Raw genomic sequence first — 22202 nt, forward strand, 5'->3', positions numbered from 1 at the left:
CTGATAGCGCCTCCCAGGCATCTGGCAGAAGAAAAAACAAATCTTTATTTTAAGCATTAAGGAATTTCCCTTCCAGAATCTAATTTCCCAAGGAAAATGAGCTTTCAAAGTTTAAAAAAAAAAAAAAAAAAAAAAAGCCTGTTATGTAACACAAGGAAATAAGGCATCAACCAGTATAAACAACATAGAACAAAAACAGGTCAGCAAAGGCTTTGGATATTGGATTATCAGATCCAGATTATAAAATAACTCTGCATACTATACTTCAGAACATAAAAGACAAACTTGAATATATCTGTAAGAAATAGGAAATGATAAAAGACGACCAAGCAGATTAGAAAAAATAATAATAAAACAAATTACGGAGATAAAAAATTGAAATGATTGTATTAGTTTCATGGAATTGCCATAACAAATTACCACAAACACATCTCAGTAACAAGCATACAAAAAACAGTAAAGGTATAAAACATTTGAATATCCCGGTGAACTAATCTGATTTAATGGATATATAGAGAACGCTGTACTCAACAATTGTATAATATAGATTTTTAGTGTATAAGCACATAAGGAATTATAGCCTTAACTGTATATATCAGAAAAGAAAAAAAGCTAAATAACAAAGAACTAAGTACTGCTAACCTAAAAATAAAAAGTCAAAGTGAGAAGCAACAAGCATTTATTTGAGGTCACAGAATTGCAATTTAAGGGCACAGAAACCCAAATGGTATCCCAATTACAGGTGAAGGTGAAGGGTTTTTATTAGAAAAGGAAGGGAAATAATTACATGAATAGAAGAAATAAATTTCTACAGGTGTTAACAAAACTGAATTACTTTTTAGCTTATACATGGCTGGTTACTGATTCTATTTTCAGAAAAAGAGCCTATAATCAACAGTCTTTATGGTCAGAATGTCTGCTTTCCTGTTAGTTTTACAAATAATTGCTTGTAAGACAATGTTGATTTGGCCCAGCCCAAAGGTTATTTCACCCAGTTAAAACCTTCTAAAAGTTTAAGGAACATTAGATGCAACCAGACCCTCTGGAATGACTGTTCTGGCTTTTATTTTATTTTATTTTATTTATTTTATATTTTATTTATTTTATATTTTATTTATTTTTTATTTATTATGGTAACATTGGTTAACGAAATCCAGTAAGTTTCAAGTGTACAATTCAACAGTAAGTTTTATATATATACACACACACACACACATACACACACACACACGAACATACATACATACATACATACATACATATATTGCATTGTGTATTCACTGCCCATAGTTAGATTTCTTTCTGCCACCACATATTTGGCCCTTTTTATCTCATCTACCTTCCCTCATTCCCCCCACCCTCTGGTAACCATTAGTCTACTGTCCATGTCCATGAGTCCCTGTTTGTTTGTCATGTTTGTTTGTTGCTTTTAGATTTATATTCCACATATTAAGTGATATTATGTGGTTTTCAACATTTTCTGCCTGGCTTATTTCACTTAGCATGATTATCTCAAGATCCATCCATGTTGTCACAAATGGCAGTATTTCACCTCTACTTATAGCTGAGAATTATTCAATTGTATATATGTACCACATCTTCTTTAACCAATCATCTATTATAGGGCACTTCGGTTGCTTCCATGTCCCGGCCACTGTGAATAATGCAGCTCTAAACATCAGTGTGCATTTATCTTTTCAGATAAATGTTTTCAAGTCTTTGGAGTAAATATCCAGTAGAGGGATTGCTGGATCATATGGTAGATCAATTCTTACTTTTTTTGAGGACCCTCCATACTGTTTTCCATAGTGGCTGTACCAATTTGCAGTTCCACCAGCAGTCTATGAGGGTTCCTTTTTCTCTGCAACCTCTCCCACACTTGTTATTACTTGTCCTGTTGATAATATCTGGCTTTATTTTAAAATGGTTCCACTTATGTTAACTTTTCACAGTGCTCATCTTAAAATATTAGGAGAAAAGTCTAAAGAAATTGTAAAATTAGAAAAAAATAATCAAGATAAGAGCTGAATTTATAAGATAGAAAATAAACCTATATAGAATATCATTAAAACCAAAAGTTGCTCCCATGAAAATATAATTGATAATCTCTGATAAAACTGGTTAAAAAAAAAAGCAGTTGGTACAAATAACCAATATCAGAAATGAAAAAGGAGCCATTACCACAGAAGTCACACTCATTGAAAAGATAAACTAGGATATCATGAAGAATTTAATTCGAATAGATTTATAAATGAAGACAAACTGAGAAAAAAACTTCCAGAAGAAATAAAAGCAGCATGGGAGATATTGCTTCCCAGGAACTGTCATCAGTTTTAGCTCAAATAAACTCATAAAAATCAAAAAAAAAAAAAAAAGAAAGAAAAAATCTGAATAATCATATAACCACTAAAGAAATTGATCAGAAGTAAAATAAAAAAAAAAAAAACCTTCTCATAACAACACCACCACTAACATCAAGGCTCCAATTGCTCTACTAGTAGTTCCACCAAATTTCAAGAAAAAAAATAATTCCAATATTACATCAACTCTTCCAGAGAATAGAAAAAATGGTGCATTCTTTTATGAATCTATCAATCGCTTATACCAAAATCTGAGAGAAAAAAGTATGAAAAATCAACATTATAGAACAATTCTCCACATAAACATTGATTTAAATATCCATGAAAATATTAGCAAACTGAACCTAATAATATAGTCTAAAATATGATTCATTGTGACCTAGTTTGATTTATCACAGCAATTCAAGGTTGTTTTAATTGTAGGAAACAAATCAGTATAAATTGCCACATTAGCAGAGTAAAAGAAAAATCAAAAGAGGATCTCAATAGATGCAAAAATAGAATTTGCTAAACTTGAACACTCATTCATGATAAAAACATTTATCAAACTAAGGAAACCTTAACCTTATAAAAGATATCTATAAGAAAAACTGCAGCAAATATACTTAAAATTGAAGTATTAAAACCATTCCCTTTAAGAGGAGAAACAAGGAAAGAATGCTCATTACCACCGCTACTTTCGTCACTTTAATGAAGGTCCCAGCCAGTAAATCAAGAAAACTAAATAAAAGGAATAAGAAATGCAAATGAATAAATGTAAATGCAAATTATGTGGCTGTGCTATAATAAAAACTAAATATTTGCTCTTTGTCTTCCAGTTCCTGGCACAGAGCTTACAAAATCTTTGGAATATCCTAAGTAGGAATAGAGACTTGAAAAAACATTTCTCCAAAGAAGATATACAAATGACCACTAAGCATATGAAAAGGTGCCTAACACTATTAGCCATTAGGGAAATGCAAATTAACATACAATGAGATGCCACCTCAAATCCAATAGGATGTCCATAATCAAAAAGAAAATAACAATTATAAGTAAGGAAATGGAAAAATTGGAATATTCATATGTTGCTGGTGGGATGTAAAATGGTGCACCCACTTTGGAAAATCATTTAATAGTTCCTCAAAATGTTAAACATAGAGTTACCATATAACCCAGAAATTCCACTCTTAGATATATAGCCAAGAAAAATAAAGCATATGGCCACATGACAACTTGTACATAAACATTCAAACAGCATTATTCATTACAGCCAAAAAGTGGATACAACCCAAAGGTCTATCAACTGATGAATGGATAAAGAAAATGTATATTGATACTACAGAATACTATTTGGCAATTTAAAAAAATGAAGTACTGAGACATGCTACAACATAGATGAACCTTGAAAACATCATGCTAAGTAAAAGAAGCCACATATTATATGATTCTGTTTATGTGAAATCTCCAGAATAGGCAGATCTAGGGAAACGGAAAGTAGATTGGTGGTTGCCAGGAGTTTGGAGGAGGGGTGAATGAGGAGTGACTGCTAATGGGTACCAACTTTCATTTAGGGTGATAAAAATGTTCTGAATTAGAGAGTGGTGATGGTTGCACAACTCTCTGACTATATTAAAAAAAAAAAGTTGTACATTTTAAAAGGGTGGATTGTATAATCTGTGCTATTTTAAAGCTGCTATTTTTTTTTTTTACAAAGTAAGTATAGGTCAAAAATACTTGTATTTTTTAGAACCTTAACCCACCATTTTACTTTATATTGACCTTTTTATTACAATAATTGTTATTATAAAAAAGTAATACATCTGGATTTAAGAAACTTTAATTATAGAAAAGCAGAAAAAAGAATTTTGAAATTACCACAAATCTTACCATTCAATAATTAGCTTTCCATTTTCTTTTCATAGAATAAACATCAGCCTATTAAGTATTTCCCTTTGTAACTGCTATAAAACTTATTTTCTCAATTTTAAAAATATTTCCCAAATCTGTGCTCCTTTCCCATGGAATATAGTTCAAATACATAAATTCAGATCATGGTAAGTCTCTACTTAAAATCTTCTCCTTAGTCCTCTTTAGTTAGTATCAGCATTTTATTTTCATTACTTTCATAGTGCCTTGTCACCAAGTTCTCATTTAACCTGAGGAAATTGAGCCTTCCTTTCTTCTCTGTATAAAAACTTTAAATACTCAAGTTTTTAGATGTACACTGTCCAATATAGTGGGCACTACATGTGACTATTTAAATTTAAATTAATACAATGGAATATTACTCAGCCATAAGAACTGATGAAATACTGTCATTTGCAACAACATGGATGGATCTTGAGATAATCATGCTAAGCAAAATAAGCCGGACAAAAAAGTTGAAAACCACATGTTATCACTTATATGTGGGATATAAACCTAAAAGCAACAAACAAACACGACAAACAGACACATGGACATGGACAACAGACTAGTGGTTACCAGACGGTGGCAGGTAAAAGGGGACAAATGTGTGGTGACAGAAAGAACTCTAACTATGGATGGTGAACATACAATGCAATATCTTATTGTGCTATACTCACTCTTCTTGTGGTGATGTATTGACAGCAGATAATTAAAGCCAGGGAAAGAAAAATGGAGATATAGGGGGACTACTGTATTAATTAAATATTTATCAAAGAATACATGTTCCACTTCAATGCCTAACACACCTCATCTCAAAACTTAACATGTCCGAAATTGAACTTCGGATTCCTTCCTTTTCCCTATACCTTTTCCTCCTTCAGTATCCCCTGTGTTACTCAGGCCAAAATCCATGGGGTCATAATTGACTCCTCTTTCTTTCTCACCTTACATCCAATGCCATAATAAACTCTATCAGCACTACCTTCAATATACATCCAGAAACCCACCACTTTTACCACCTCCACCAATGGTCCACCCTGGTCCAAGCAACTATCCCCTCTTATCTGCATTACTGAAATTCCCTTCCAACTCATATTCCTTATTCCACTTCTAACCTTCTATGGTTTATTCTTATAGCAACCAGACTGATCCTTTAAAAATATAAAATAGAATATGTCATATCTTTGTTTGGAACTATGTAAAGGATTCTCATGATTTTTAAACTAAAACACAGTCTTTCCATGGCTAATAAGAAAGACCCTTACATGATCTAGACATTGGCTACTTCTCTGATCTCATTTCATAACACTCCTCCCATCACTTACTCTGCTCTGTTCTCACTGACCTTATTGATATTGCTTAAAAATATATATATACACCCTCAACCTCAGAGCTTTTGCACTTGATGTTTCGCTGCTTGAAATGCCTACTTTATCATTTCATTCAGGTCTTTGTTCAAATTATCTCCTCAGAGAAGCCTTCCTAGATTACTCTACCTAAAATAGTACCTATTAATACCTAACATTATATTTCATGTCTCTTTGCTATATGTTCATTTTCTTTCTCCTTCTCTAGAACATAAACTCTATGAAGGTAAGGATGTAATTTGTCCGTCATTTTATCTACCTAACACTTAAAAGGAATACTTGACATGGTAGACTCTCAATAAATATTTATCCAATAAACAAAAATAGAAGCTTTATTGTTTTCTATATAAAATGGACACTTTCTAGTCTTTATACTACCTAACCTCTCTGCAGCATTTGACATACCACTTCTCCTTGAAACTTTCCCTTTCCTTGGATTGTGAGACCCCCCAGCTTTCCTCTCTGATCAATCCTTCTCAGGCTTCTTTTATAGACTCCTTCTCTCTACTTAAGTGTGATCATTCTTCAGATTCCCTACTAAAGCTAGGTTCTCTACTAAGGCCACCACTCTCCTAAGTTCTACACATTCCCCTCAATGGTCTATCCATCTCCATGGCTTAATTATCTTAAATCTCAGAGACTCTCAAATCTATCTTTCTCTTCTCTTTCCACATCTGCATATATAACTTAATGGATATCTCTAGATATATGTATCACAAAATTTAAACTCAAAATGTGTCAAAAGCTGAACTATTAGCTTCTCCTGTGTCCCTTCTTCAGTTCCTATCCCTTCTTCCATTAATATTCTAATCTCAGTGAAATGTACTGTCATTCGACCAGTTATTCAAACCAAAAACATGAAAATTAACCACTGTTCTTTAGTTTCCCTCACACTGTGTATCCAATCAGTCACCAAGTTCAACATTCAACAACAAATTACATATTTAGCACCTGCTATAATAAATCTGGAGATCGGTAGATTGAAGATTGGCTCAGCAGTTTCACAGTGTCAGACACTAAGTTGGCATTTCTTTGATTCTATTCACATTAAGACCTAAAGGTGCTAAGTTGGCTCCAGGCATCATACCTTCACAGAACATTTCAAAAAGCAAAAAGCAGTAGAGAGGAGTGAAACAAAGGGGCTTCGCTCAAGGGTACAATCTCTTTTGATCAGGGAGGAAAACCATTCCCAGAAATACCCTAGCAGACTTCCCTTTATGTTCCATTGGCCAGACTGGATTCAATTATGAAGGAGATTGAGAAAGTAAGTATCTGGCAAAGGGTTTCCTTGACTTGTCCCCTGGGTTTGAGCACATAGCTACCCTTTAAAAAACAAACAAACAAACAAAAAGAGATTCTCTTGGCAAAGAATGGAAGAAGGTGGTTTTTGGAAGGGCAACCAAGATTGACTTCCACAAAATCAGACATGGAGTTGAATTCTAATTAGAAAAAAAAAATTAAATAAGTAAATAAATATATGAACAAGGTAATTTCAGATTCTATAAACACTATAAGGTGACGTGATTTTAAAAAGTGATGGGCATATTTTGAAAATAAAGCTGATAGAATTTACTAATGGGATTAAATGTGACAGTGTGAGAAAAAGACGATTCCAAGCTAATACTGATTCCCATTCATAAATGAAGTTCAAGAAAGATAATTAGGAGTCTAAAGTCATACCAGTCTATGGCCATGCCACCCTTAACATGCCCAATCTTGCCTGATCTTGGAAGCTAAGCAGGGTTGGGCTTGGTCAGTACTTGGATGGGAGACCACCTAGAAATACCAGGTGCTGTAGACATCAAAGTAAATAAATAAATAAATAAATAAATAAATAAATATAAACTCTTCCTAAAGTCATACCACTATTAACTGACAAAGATAAAATTTTATCTAGTACTATCTGAAATTAAAGCCCATTTTCTTTCCCCTATACCATCTGTGGAAAAATAACAAAAAATGGCATATATAAATTTATAACACTAACACTAATTTTAAAAAGGCCAAATGTTTGAAAATAGTTGCTGCTTTGTAAGTTGCTATTTTTTGTGTGTTTCCTTGTAGAGTAGGTTAAATGAACAAAACTTTTTGTGACCGTTTGTGTCTAACCACAATACGTAACTATCAAAAAAATGTTACTTAGAACAGTAACAAATGGCAGTGCTATTAAGTAGCAAAGATGGGAGTGGCTCAAGGAGCACAGGGTCTCCAATTACATCAAAGACTCAAAGCAAATAGTTACAGGCCCTGAAACAATCCAACAAAAGAAAGACCTATATAATCAGTTAAAATGTTAAATACTGGATAATACTATGTTTATATTCTAGCAAGAGATAACTACTATTTAGGTTTTAAATATAGACAAAGTGTATACATCCATATATAATATAAACAAATAGACTCACATAAGTTTGGTATGTGTAAAAAGAAAAAAAATGTCAGCCTTTCCTCTCAATTACTTAAGAGGTAGTAAAATCAATTAACTTAGCATTATTCAATATTTTTCTGGCAAATAGATATCAGACTAGATATCTGGTATAAAGGTCCCTTTGGCTCTATTACTCTCTGAAACCTGAGTATCATCAGGGACACACACACACACACACACACAAAGAAACCCTCAAATATTTCCTCATTTACAACATGGGAATTCACAGAAAACAAGGCTAGCAAAGCTAATGGTTTTTAGGAAGGTATCTGGGGAGACATATAGCCCACAGGAGCAAATCTCTGCAGTGAAAGCTCTAAGGTTCTGCAGAGATCTAGGAGGAGGGAGGTGGCTGCTTTCAAATGGCTTTCATCCAGAGCAGAGAGCAAAATGGAGTTCAGCTGGGTGGTTCCCTAACATTCATTCTTCCAGTTAAGGCAAACTAATGACAAGCATTCCTCTGAGTTATTGTGGGATTGATTCCAGACCACTGCAATAAAACTAGTCATAATCTTTTTGTTAAAAAGGGTCTTGACTTCAATTTGTAAAAAATGGAGTATCTGTGAAGCGCAATAAAGCAAAGCACAATAAAATGTATGCCTGTATTTCCATCTCCTTTTAAGAACAAGACAAAAAAAAAAAAAAGAATAAATGAGACAACCTGAAACTAATAGGATTTATTTTTATGTCAAGAATAAGCGAGACAATATTCGAATATATTCCTGTCCCCTATAACCCAGTTTGGGAAATGTGTGCAAATTTGTGATCTGAGTCGAAAACCTTTTAACAGGACTACTGAAAATATTTATTAGAAGTAAATGAGTATCTTGTTTGTATTCTAGGTTCATGTAAATGTGAGTGGAGAATACATATATAATATATAAATATATATCCTTACAAACTACATATACATATTAACAGTATAAATTAGTTATTTCTATGGTATGAAGAATGAAGGCTTTACCAAATCTGAATCGGATAATAACTGAATATGAACTATGAATTTTTACTGTCTCATGTTTACCTTTTTTGTTACTAATACCCTATCACTGGGAGGATATTTTAAATAGTGTAGTTAGTAACAGTAATAAATTTGTTAGAACCAATTTAAAGCCACACGTTAACCCTAATTAACCTCCTCATGCAATTCCTAAGGTTACCAATGTGGTTTACAGTCTTAAAATAGATTCTCCTGAAAGGGGAGGAAAAAAGTCTATTAATTATAATCTGGGCCTCCTAGCACTAAGCTATAATCAATCAACTGATCTATCTTGACATAACAGAAACAGTATTTTTTTAATTTTTAATTTTTCAATTAGAGTTGACGTTCAACATAAAGTAGTTATTTATTACAGAGTTTTACAAAACTCTATATAATAGGAATCCCTGCTTCCTAATATCCTTGTGTCAGTTTTGTCCCTACCCAAGTTTCTGTCTTCACTTCCTCAATTCAGCTACCAAATTTGAAATGTCTTTAAATCTTTTTTTTTAGAAGCCCCTAAGGCTGTTTCATAAAGTTGGTTGAGGTCTAAAAATGGGGCCCTTTTAACAGTTGGATGTTCAATGCTTAGGTACTCTCTTTGAATGGTTGTTTTTTGCTTCCAACGTTAGCTACCTTTAAAGCACAAGTCATTACAGTAAATCAAATAAAACTAGTCTATTTTCTAAACCTCGCGTCCTCCATATTATTAAGGAAGTACAGAATACACTTTAAAGGAACTGAGAAAAGGAAAAGGCAAAACTCACTGACAAACTGTGACAACATGAAAATAATCTGCTGAGCTATCCGGGACAGAAGTTTCTGCATTTCATGGTGCTTCTTCCTTAAAATTGTATAGACTTTTAAGTCTTAGGGTTCGTTCAAATTAAGGCAAAGCTCCTTCCTCGTCACTTCCCAGGATGGTTTGTTTCCTAGCCCGTGCCCAGCCCAGGCCCCGGCAGCCATGCGCCGCAGACTGCAGCACCCGAGCTCGAGGCCCGCAGGCGCGGAGGCCCCAGCCCCACAGGGTCGACGCAGGGAGGGGGCTCCGGCGGTGGAGCCCGCCTCTGCGGCGGCGGAGCCGGGCACCGAGTGGGCGCGCCAGGCCAGGGGAGGGGCCCGCAGCCGTGACACAGCCTGTGCCCGCCCACCCCTCCATGGACCGCTACTTAAGCGGCTCTGGCACCTCCCTCGCCCCAGTGCGTTACTTACCTCGACTCTTAGCTTGTCGGGGACGGTAACCGGGACCCGGTGTCTACTTCTGTCGTCTGCTCCTGCTAACTCGTAGATATGGTGAGTGGGCCTCGCGCGGCGCCGCCGTCGCTCGGGAAAACGGGGAAAAACAATCCGGGGGTTCACAGAAGGCTTCTACCTACAGAGAACTGCGGCCAGCGCTCTCCATTTGCAGGGCAAAAAGCAAGGAGAGAGGCGAGGGTGGGAGTAGATCGACCCCGGCTTGTGGAGAATGGCTGGGGCCCGGAAATGAGGAGACCGTCGCCTTTGAATCTTGGACTCTGAGAGGGGATGGCGGGGCGCCGGCTCCCTCCACCCTAGTGAGGGCTCTTATTTATCCCCTAAATACTGGGCGCGGCGCCCCAAGACCCTACAGTCTTTTCCCTCACGTTCCCATTCCCCTTATCTTTCCCCTGCCTTGGGCGGGTGCGCGCGGGCTCTCTCCTCCCTCACTTCCTCCTCGGCGCGAAAAGCGGAGGCGGGAAGGAGCCTGACACAAAAGCGCACGCGCGACCGTTACCGCCCCGCCAGGGAGTGGCGGGAGACCGTCTCTGCAGCCTCCGCTGCGGCTCTGTGGCGCGAGGGTGTGTCTTCTGCCCAGAGTTTTCGTCGTTTTATACATGAGAATAAGATGAATGTAGAGGAAGACTGTCGCTGTGCTGTACTGTGCCAATACATTAGGACAGTTAGTTCCCAACAACCCCTAGAGGCCATCTGCTCCTCGGTGGCCTCTGCTGCATTAGGAATGCGTGTGCGAACAGATGGTGGCGGTGAGGAATTTTGAGAGAATGGAAATACGATCTTAGTCAAGATCTGGAATGCCGATAATCTCTTGCTGTGCCCTGACAGATGTGGAGGTGCTGGGCTGAGCCCAACGCCTGCGCGGAGTGTGGATGGTTGGCCGCGGCTGCGCCTCTGCCAACATGGTTGTTTTCGTCCCTCTGCAACTGCGCGGTCCCGCTGGCTTCAGGGCGGGCGCGCACACTCTGAATTGCTCATTCATCCTGTGCCGCAGAGCCCCGCCCCTCATCGCTAGAGCCAGACATTTCCTCTGCACTGCTCTGACCACGTGCTTCCTGAGCTGAAAGCTACCCGGAAATCTGGCCATCTAGTCTGAAATGGGATTATAGAGCCGGAGCCCTAGATGTATGGTCTCTATCTCAGACCTTCAAAGGAGGGAAATGTGACGTAAGATTGCTTAGTTTGGGAAGAGGCCTTCCCAATTTAGATAGGGAAAATAAGTGTAGATCAAAAGGTGTAGTGGTTCATGCTTAGAAAAGAGTATCACATTTTAATGCATTTTTAAAGGGATATTTGTAAGATTAACATTCCATACATATTTTGTTCTGCTTTATAGTTGCCGATAGATGAGTTTAATCCTGATTTTTTTTTTTTCCTTTACAGCGTGAGTGCATCTCCATCCACGTTGGCCAGGCTGGTGTTCAGATTGGCAATGCCTGCTGGGAGCTCTACTGCCTGGAACATGGCATCCAGCCTGATGGCCAGATGCCAAGTGACAAAACCATTGGGGGGGGAGACGACTCCTTCAACACCTTCTTCAGCGAGACAGGCGCTGGCAAGCACGTGCCCAGGGCAGTGTTTGTAGACCTGGAACCCACGGTCATTGGTGAGTTGACCGCAGTAACCCAAGTGAGATCCCAAGGGTCTGGGGCAGGACGTGTGTCCTGGGGCCTCTGTTGCTACCCTGGGGTTTGAGCAGGCTTGTGCATGTTGTTGGTGATAGATGGCCACTTTGTTTCCCTTGTCCAGATGAAGTTCGCACTGGCACCTACCGCCAGCTCTTCCACCCCGAGCAGCTCATCACAGGCAAGGAAGATGCCGCCAATAACTATGCTCGCGGACACTACACCATTGGCAAGGAGATCATCGACCTTGTCTTGGACCGAATTCGGAAGCTGGTGAGTACCAGTTTGAAACATACTTAAAATGGGATGATGAGGGGTTCCCTGCAAGTTCAGTGGAGAGACCAAACTACAGCATTCATTCTTTAGTGCACACCAAATTGTGAGATACACTACTCACTATATTAATCGGAATCCCTAGGTTATGGGGCTATTTTGCCACTCCTTGTCCTTATATCAATCTGATATGTTTGTGATTTAAAGAAAAAATTAATAGAAGTTATAAGTAAGAAAATGCATCCTGGTATTGAAGAATTACATCTTTTCTTTTCTTCTCCTACAGGCTGACCAGTGCACAGGTCTTCAGGGCTTCTTGGTTTTCCATAGCTTTGGTGGGGGAACTGGTTCCGGGTTCACCTCCCTGCTGATGGAACGTCTCTCTGTCGATTATGGCAAGAAGTCCAAGCTGGAGTTCTCCATTTACCCAGCCCCCCAGGTTTCCACAGCTGTAGTTGAGCCCTACAACTCCATCCTCACCACCCACACCACCCTAGAGCACTCTGATTGTGCCTTCATGGTCGACAATGAGGCCATCTATGATATCTGTCGTAGAAACCTTGATATTGAGCGCCCAACCTACACTAACCTGAACCGCCTTATTAGCCAGATTGTGTCCTCCATCACTGCTTCCCTGAGATTTGATGGAGCCCTGAATGTTGATCTGACAGAATTCCAGACCAACCTGGTGCCCTATCCTCGCATCCACTTCCCTCTGGCCACCTATGCCCCTGTCATCTCTGCTGAGAAAGCCTACCATGAACAGCTTTCTGTAGCAGAGATCACTAATGCGTGCTTTGAGCCAGCCAACCAGATGGTAAAATGTGACCCTCGCCACGGTAAATACATGGCTTGCTGCCTGTTGTACCGTGGGGACGTGGTTCCCAAAGATGTCAATGCTGCCATTGCCACCATCAAGACCAAGCGCAGCATCCAGTTTGTGGACTGGTGCCCCACTGGCTTCAAAGTTGGCATTAATTACCAGCCTCCCACTGTGGTACCTGGTGGAGACCTAGCCAAAGTACAGCGAGCTGTGTGCATGCTGAGCAACACTACAGCTATTGCTGAGGCCTGGGCTCGCCTGGACCACAAGTTTGACCTGATGTATGCCAAGCGTGCCTTTGTTCACTGGTACGTGGGTGAGGGCATGGAGGAAGGAGAGTTTTCTGAGGCTCGTGAGGACATGGCTGCCCTTGAGAAGGATTATGAGGAGGTTGGTGTGGATTCTGTTGAAGGAGAGGGTGAGGAAGAAGGAGAGGAATACTAATTATTCCTTTCTTCCTGAAACATGTTATACTCAACTATAGCTTCAACAACTGATAGGCTTTTAAGCTTTCTGGTTAGATTGTCTTTGCTTTTACTTGTGAATCATGTCTGTCTCTTTTCATGTGTAATTAGAAGATTTTCCCCTCGTGTCTAAAAGTAAAGGCATTGAGAAAAGTTTGGCTTCTGTACTTTTTCTATATTGATTTCTCTACACTTGGAGGATATAGACTGCAATACAGAGTGGTCATATCAAGGACTGGTCTGTAAAAGCACGAGAGCTAGATTCTGACACCTGTTAATCACCTTAACTAATGTTAGAATCCAGGTCATAGGAGACTTGGAAGAATGATGTGCTCAAAGTCATTTTAATCCAGAGCTAATCTAGTTTTTGAAATCACTGAGTAAGTACCGATGAGTTAGGAGTAAGTATAGGCATACCTTATTTTATTGTACTTCACAGATACTGCATTTTTTACAAATTGGAGGCAAGACCCTCCACCAAAAATTACAAGCCACTTTATTGTATTATTTGCTTTATTGTGGTCTGGAACCAAACCCACTACCTCCAAGGTGTGCATATAAGTTGATTTGAATCTGCAGATAATAGGACTACTGTTATTAAGCCATGTACACTTGCTAGAGCACTGTTTTGCAAGTGGATGAGGTATAAACATCTAAAGGTTAGGATGAGCTTATAATCACTTTGCATAATTTACATTCTTTCAAGTTTGTATTTTGGCTACATATAAAGGGAATCTAGAGATAGGCAAATAGGATGTAAATAGAGGACTTAACCTCTGAGGAAATGTACGTTATAAATTCAGAACACATAAGGACATTAAAAATTGTTGGAGGTGTTCATATCTTAAGTCTTAAAAGTACTCAACTCCCGAAATACAATCTCATTTACCAGCCATTTGAGAAAAAGTTGAATGGCACTGCAGTCTAGCATAGCAACACAAATGTAGCCACCACAGGCCCCTGGGGAGTGCAGATGCCAGGGCTTTAAGCTAGATTAGTATCCAAATAGAAAATAAGGTTTTGAGTTAGTACCCAACTCATGGAAGACCAACTTGAGATATCTGAAGACCCTCTCAAAGGTCCTATTGTTTCTGCAAAACGAAGGAAAGAACTTGCCTTTCAGGCAAGCAGAAAGTGCAAAGGGTGTCCTGCTTTTTAAGAGTTCTGAGGCACATGGCTGGGACAAGATAAAGAAGCCAAGGTTTCAAGTGTAATGATTTGGGTGGGGGCTGGGAGACTTTTTTTTTGGAGAAAATAAAAAAGATCCATAAGTAAATGTTAAGATGACCAACTTAGGTGGTAGATATTTCAGTGTTTGCAATTTTATCTGTTGCTGCATAGCAAATTACCCCAAAACTGGTTTAAAACATGTATTCATGCAGTTTCTGAAGATGAATTCAGAAACTTGGCCTGATGGTTCTGTCTTGGGGTTCTCATAAGGTTTAGTCATCTGATGCTTGACTGGGGCTGGAGGACTCACTTGCAAGGTGTGTTTCACTCACATGCCTGGCAAGTTAGTTTTACTGATGAGTTAGGAGTGCTGGTTGTTGGCAGATGACCTTAGTTCATCACAGACCTCTCCATATCTCCGCTGGAGTGTCCTCATAATTTGGCAGCAGGCTTCCCTGAGAAAGTGATCCGAGAGGGGGCAAGCTCGAAAGCACAGTGTCTTATGACAACCTCAGAAGTCAAACTATCATCTTAACTATATCCTATGTGTTAATACATCAGTCATTTATTGTGGGAGGGAATGATACAATAACAGGAGGCAAAAATCAGTGGGCATTATATACAAAACTCTAAGGTTTAATGTTTGTATTGAATAGAACAACACTATAATATCCTATTTTCTATATGCTTGAAATGTTCATTTTTTAAAAGGGGAAAACGTAGTTTAGAGAAAAGTCTCATTTTCTACAGTTCAAACCCAAATTTCAGTATTTTTGATTGCTGTTTAAGCTATCCTTTAGAACACCTATCTACACTCTTAAACTATACTTTCTCCCTTTATACCCTAATTTGTTTATTAATCCAACTTCTGACATTCAGTGTTGTCCTCTGTCCCCCCCGTTCCCAATCATATGTTATGAAGATGACTAATAGCTGACTACTAGTCAAAGCCTTTGGTGACATGAGATACCGAGTATGAAACATGGCAGGAATGGCTATAGCGAAATGCTAAAGCACCTAGGAAATGCAATCAAGCATTCCTTTAGCAGGGTACTCAGCTCTTATTGCCTATATCTCTGCCTCAGAAGCAAACATAGTGCTGGTAATGCTTTTGGCCCACAGAATGCTCCAAGGGAAGTAAAAATAATGATTATGTTGCTCTTAGGCCAGAGTCTGTATTCTATTCAATATAAATATTTAACCCTAGGGTTTCATAAAACATATTCACCCTCTTTCCAGGCCCAGGTCTCTAAGCACCTCCTGAGAAGGTGAGTCTCAGGGTAAAGAGGCCTAGGGAACAGAGAGACACTTCTTGCTCTGTCATTAGTCAGGCTCTCTTAACCTGCTGGGTGTATTTTGTCTTTTGCAATACAGATTTCCAGAGGGGGTTGGTAAATAGAACAATCAAGTCTAGACAGACTTTTAAGCTTAGAGCTGTATGTCCAAGCATGGGAGATGAGAGGCAGGGCACCCCAGGATGTGACATCTCTGCTTAGTTGGACCCCAAAGCCACTGCCAAGGAAGAATGAGCCATTTACTCAAAAAAAATAGAAGTAAAATCCCAAGGGGAGTTTTACTTAGAGATGCCAAGGATGATAATAATTAACTTTAAATATATCAACACCTTCAATTTACTACAAATCCACTTTCTTTTAACACCAGAATGCTTAAATGCCTTCACAATGCAGTATTCTTGACCTCTTTGAGGTGACCTTAAAATGGAAGAAGCCCAGTGCCTCATTTTTTACAAATGACATTTCATTGTCAGGGTAAAAGGGAAGTGATACCACAGCCCTGTGTCCTGTCTTGTAGGACCAGGTAGGTACCTTAAATATTGCTTGCCACAAGATTAGAGGCAATAAAGGTCTTTCAACTCTATGAAGGACCAGGGCTGTGATTTAGGGACATGCTCAGATTAAGAGGCTTGAGGGAGAGAGGAGAGAGATTCCATTTTCCTCTATGAATCCCATCAAATTCCTGGTAAATTCCTTAATGTCCTGCAGATGGCACCACTGACAAGGAGTTTTCTACCCGTAAGTGCTGAGCTCAGATTTGTGAACTCTGTCCTGGCTGCCACCTTGGAGATACACAACAAACAGGAAGTGATTGACCTGCTTTCCCTGGCATTCATGTGCTTGCCACTTTTCTGTTCATTCCTAGAGGCAGCTGGGCTTCATGCTAGACCATTGTGAATTAGGTAGCCACAGGAAACCCCACACCCAAGAAGCTCATGACCTCGGTGCCTGCCTCTAGGATGCTTCAGAGGGTGGGATGGGTATAAAAACATGGCCTTGGGGTCAACATGCAGTAATGAAGTATCTTGTTGCCAGATACAAAGTTAATAACAAGGAGCTTGATACAAAGTTAATAATCACCTGATGATGTGAACATAACAATGTAGATACTGGTACCATTGTGTTTCGAAGGCCAGCTTCTTGTTCTCTGCCATCCTGTCCATAAACTGAAATAAATATTCTACCCTACCCATCTTTCAACCGACCAATCTCTAAACTGAGAGCGTGCAGTAAGTTACTATGTCCAACTGTGATGGAATCAAGTGTGGGGACTTCAAACACTGTTCTCTCTGCCTATACGTAATACCTTTCCCAACCATAACTAATTCTACCCCCTTTGCCCAGTTAACCCACTCTTCCTTCAATGATAAAATCCCAAAAACTTGAAGACTAGATCAAACTGGATTATATTTTCTATTACTTATTTTTATAGAGCCTTCTACTTTTCTCAAAGCATTTATCATATTTTGGAATTATATATTTATTTGATTATTTAACATATTTACCCACCAAATTTTATAAACTCCTTGTTTATTATGCTTACCATTGTATCACCATGCCTAGCTTAATGCTTAGTACTTAGTACACTTAATAAATATTTCAAGAATTAATTTTGAGCAAGAGCAAAGATTCAAACTATTAATTCTGAAAGCTAGCAAAGACTGCCCCTCCACTGCCTTCCCATTCCGCCCTCTTTCCCCAGCTGAAAAATCTAAGGTGCCTCAAGAAGGCACTACAGGGTGGACAGTGACATCAAATGGAAATGAAAGATAAAGTTGCTTCTCTGTTCTAAAGATTCTTCATAAACAAGAAGAAATCCTTCAGCCTCTCTCTGGCCCAACTTTAGTATCTCATGACACTAACATGTAGGAATTTCTGCTGGCTCACATTGACTAAATTAATGTGTGCCACAAGACAAGTATGACCCAGTCGTCAGAACAGGCTGATGTCACCATAGACATTCCTTCTACACAACACTATACACAGCTATGTAAGTATGTGTTCCCACCATCCTCTTTCTGGTCACCCTACTATGCAAACTGTTATCCAGTTCTATGTACCTCAAGAAGGATATGAATAGGCAAGAGAATTTCCTCCAAGGGGTGAGTGGAGTGGGTAAGTAAGGGGTCTTGGGTGGAGCAACTCAGAGAACTGAGGTTGTTTAGATTAGAAAAGAGAAATCCAGTTAAGAGCTTCTGTCCAGAAATGGTAGCAGAGTCATTCCTCAAAACCCTAAAAGGCACAGCAAAAGATGGGGAAGAACATTGCAGCTCACTTTCTAATAATTAGCTAGGACCTCTGCAAGGGACAACTGTGGCATCCATATTGTGAAGGGCAGACAGGTAGAACTGAGATCACTCTCCATTCTCAGAGCCTAGGATTTTACAAAATTTCCTGCTATCTCAAGCCAATCTTTCATTATGACTATTCTCTCAAATATTTTGGAAAAGTCAGAGATAGGGACAAAGGAACAGAATCTCTCAAAGCGTGTTTCTTAAACCCTTCCCCTCACCCCCGCCAACAACAACAACAAAAGTTCTCAGATCCAGGGAAGCCTTGACTAAGGGGAACCTCTGGTTTCCCTAGTATTCTAGACAAGAGGGCAATTCCAAAGTTTGTCTGTTTCTAGGAATTGGCCTAATTTCCTCAGAGAGAAGAGAAAAAGTTTACAGTTTGTCTTATTTTGGGTTGTTATAACAAAACACCATAGACTAGATGGCTTAAACTATAGACATTTATTTCTCACAGTTCTGGAGGCTGAGAAATCTGAGATCAAGGTGCTGGCAGATTCAGTACCTAATGAGAGCATCTCTTCTGGTTTGCAGATGGCTCATCTTCTTGCAGTATCCTCATATGGTTGAGAGAGAAAGCTCTAGTCTCTTTCTGTTCTTATAAGAATGTTAGTCACATGATGGGGGCTGTACCCCATGACCTCACCTAAACCTAATTACCTCCCAAAGACCCCATCACACTTGGGGGGAGAGTTTTAACATATAAATTTTGGGGGGACACAAACATTCAGTCCATAGTACAGCCTGTAGTGTTTTCACCTTAGAGTTGAATGAGTTCTTCCTGATGACCCAGTAAGTCCTGGGAAGAAAACCACCCTGATGTTACTAGTCTTAGAGTGAGCAGGAATTTTTCCATATTTATTATGTTTTCTGTGGAAAAATTAAGACATGTAGGTAAGCAAAGAGAAAGTGAAAATAACCCATAATCTGAATGGAATGTTTCTGAAATCTTTGTTGTAAGAAAAAGGCAACTTTTCTGACCTTCTCCTGCCCCAGTCACCTCTAGGAGTGAGTGCCCCAGTGTTTTCTGTCTGCTTTTCTCAAGGTACTATTTAGCCATAAGTCATCATCATTTCAAAGCTCAAAGGTGGCCTCACAGGAAGAAGCAGAACAATGAACCCTTTAGATATAGGTGGAGGATGCCAGAGCTCTTGAGGATATTGAAGTTCAAGTTTTAATTTCTATTATGCTGAGTATCTAAGCAGTTTAGTAATGAGGGGAATACAGGAGTGGGGAGATATATTTACTAAGAGGCAGAATAATGGGAAAAAGGGAAGCTTCAGAGCCAGACAGGCCAAGTTCAAACCCCAGCTCTACCACTTACTATTGTAGACCTTCAGATAAAATTACTTAATTTCCTTGAACTGATTCCTCATTTACTAAAAAAAATGATCTACTTTGTAGGATCCTTGTGACATTGCATATACTGATCTATATTAAGTATCTGTTAATATTTACCACTTAGTGGAGGCTCAATTTGGATTATTTCCTTCTCTGTTGCTTGAAAATATTGAAGTTTATTCCACAGTCAAAGTGGCCCCTTCTCTACTAAGAATGAGTAACTAATTTCCTGGGCAGATAGAATTCGCAAACATCGAGTGTTTGCTGTGAAAACTGCACTGGGTTAAGTATTGGGATTGTTGACTGAAAAATAACATCAACTAGGTGTTTCCGGATTTATTCAGGAAAAAGAAAGGGTTGTAACCCAGAGCTAGATGCACACTCTGGCCTGTGTACCAAGATGAGGGGGGCATTTATATAAGAGAAAAGGAAATTGATGGAAGGGAAAGTAAAAACCATAGGCCTTCATTGTAAACAAAGTTATTTCCGTAGAGTTCTCTCTCCTGTAGGGTTCTTGCAATTAGGCAGTGCAAAAACTTCCATAAGCCCTAGCTCCTCCCATAGACTTTCCCCAATTGACTGTGTTTGCTTCATTCATCTTTATCAGGGTTGAAAGGAAAGAGGTGAATTAGAAGCCAAATAAAGGTTTCTAGCCCTCTAAGAGGAAGGGAAAGGAGAAAAGACATAAATGGAGGTAAAGTTAAACCATCTAAACAATTTAAATAACAGCTCAAGATAACGAATGTTATGAAACAGGGCATATATGCCTACTTGTTCATTGCCCACTGAACTATGCAGCTGGATGTTGCTTTGAGAATTTAGAAGAGGTGGAAATACCTTCAAGAAAGGATGGAAGAAAAGACATTATTTGGGTTGAGCTTTGGAAGTAGAAAAGATTTGGACAAAGGGAGATTTGGTAAGTTTAAAAAGAGGTTGTGTAGTCTTTTTGCAGAGTTCTGAGTGGTGATTCAGTAAACAGAGAAGTTTCACCAATTCTAAACAGGCATTGGAAAGAAAGCTACTGTACTTCCAATGGATTTGTAAGCAAGGACTGAAGAACTTGTGAACAAATAAATCAGATTGCTGCTGGGTTCAAAACTCTTTTCTTTAGGAAGTCTTTTAGATGGTTTCTCTCTGTTCTGAGCTTGAAATTGTCTTACACTATTATGCAGTTCCAAGTTCATTTGTTTATAGATATTTTGCCTTTTAAAGTTCACTTCAGTTATATCTATCAGTACATTCTGGATGATGCTAAGTTTTTAAGCAGAATCTATGTTAACCAGTTGTTGTAAGAATCAGATGCAATAGTCTGTGACTCAAATGATGTCATAACACTTTGTGAACTGCAAAGGACCATGATCATTAGATTCATAGATCTGGAAGCAATCTGAAGGGTCTTCTAGTTTTGCAGTGAGATCAAGTGTAGCCCAGGATGATAATGCTAGAACCAGAACCCAGCTCTTCTGATTATTAGTAATGCCTGCCATCTTTTCTCACTACATTTGTAATACATGTGTATTAGGTCCTAGGCTAAGGAAGTAACCATGTTCAAGATATGGACAAATATAGGGGTTATACAGAACATAACTTCATAAGATGATCTGATCATAAATTCCTGAATGGGCAGGTCACAATGGGTAGTCATGCCTCAGGCATATAACTTTTTTAGTAAGTTTATCTTTGCCTTAGGCAAGCCCTGTCCATCCTTTTTGTGCATGTAGGTTAACACACCTTTGAAGTAAGCTTAACTATCCTTGAGAAAGCAGGTATTCTTGTTAAGTCTCTATAATCCAATTCTTTCCTTGCTTTCTCCCTCCTTATTTTCAAATGCATATAAGAAACCTTAAAACTGTCATAAGTTTTGGCTCAGATAAACTACTAAAAATTCTCTACGGGTTTGGATGTTCTCATGTCAACAAAACCAAATATGATTCCTTTCCTTCAAGAGCCTAATTGGGGGTGGACAAACAAACAAATGCAAACAAATTAAGGCAACTTGGAATAAATAATATGACAAAAATAGGTCGCTTTAAATAAGATACTGGGGGCCGAGGGCAAGACTGCTCTGAGCAGATAACTTTTAAGTTCAAACCTGAAGGAAACAGGAGCCAGCCAAAAGTGAATTGGGAAAGAGGAGAAGGAGACAGCTGTTCCAGGCAAAGAAAACAGTAAATGCGTAGTCCTGAGAAAGGCCAAAGTGAAGATGGTACCTAGTTGAAACAGTAATAAGTGTACAGCTCACAGGTCACTAACTCAGTTGTCAGTTGGGTTAACAATTTGAATGGAAAAATTGGTGAGACATAAGCACTTGCCTGAGTAACAGGGGCTATGGAAGGGTATAGTAGTACATCCTGTTCCATCTACAGAGCCACATGTCCTTGTTGCCTACATTTTCTATTTAAGAGGCAGCAATCTGAATTTTCAAAGTGTCATCTCCTGATCATTAAATGCTGAAATTTGTTAAAAACACTGTGAGCCAAACAAAACATAGCATGTCTAATGTAGCCCAAAAGCCACTGTGTTGCAACCTCTGAAAGCCTTGTAGGCTTAAGGTAGGTGAATTTATAAGTGCAAATGGACCACTTTTGAGGGATTTGAGCAGAGACAAGATCTGATTTATGTTTTAATAAGATCATTAAAGC

The 22202-nt window shown here is 38.8% G+C and overlaps 1 protein-coding gene and 1 pseudogene across 1 annotated transcript; both read left to right on the forward strand.

The window, feature by feature from the left end:
• The first annotated feature begins 7299 nt into the window (after window positions 1-7299).
• Window positions 7300-7418, forward strand: LOC118614605 (annotated as a pseudogene).
• Window positions 7419-10179: 2761 nt separating this feature from the next.
• Window positions 10180-13619, forward strand: LOC107514241 (tubulin alpha-1B chain). The gene is made up of 4 exons (XM_036236690.1): window positions 10180-10317; window positions 11662-11884; window positions 12028-12176; window positions 12463-13619. The coding sequence occupies exons 1-4, from the start codon at window positions 10315-10317 to the stop codon at window positions 13441-13443; spliced, it is 1356 nt and encodes a 451-aa protein (XP_036092583.1). The 5' UTR covers window positions 10180-10314; the 3' UTR covers window positions 13444-13619.
• The last annotated feature ends 8583 nt before the right edge of the window (window positions 13620-22202 follow it).

The sequence above is a fragment of the Rousettus aegyptiacus genome, unplaced genomic scaffold (genome assembly GCF_014176215.1).
Source record: "Rousettus aegyptiacus isolate mRouAeg1 unplaced genomic scaffold, mRouAeg1.p scaffold_m13_p_2, whole genome shotgun sequence".
NCBI classification, from domain to species: domain Eukaryota; kingdom Metazoa; phylum Chordata; class Mammalia; order Chiroptera; family Pteropodidae; genus Rousettus; species Rousettus aegyptiacus.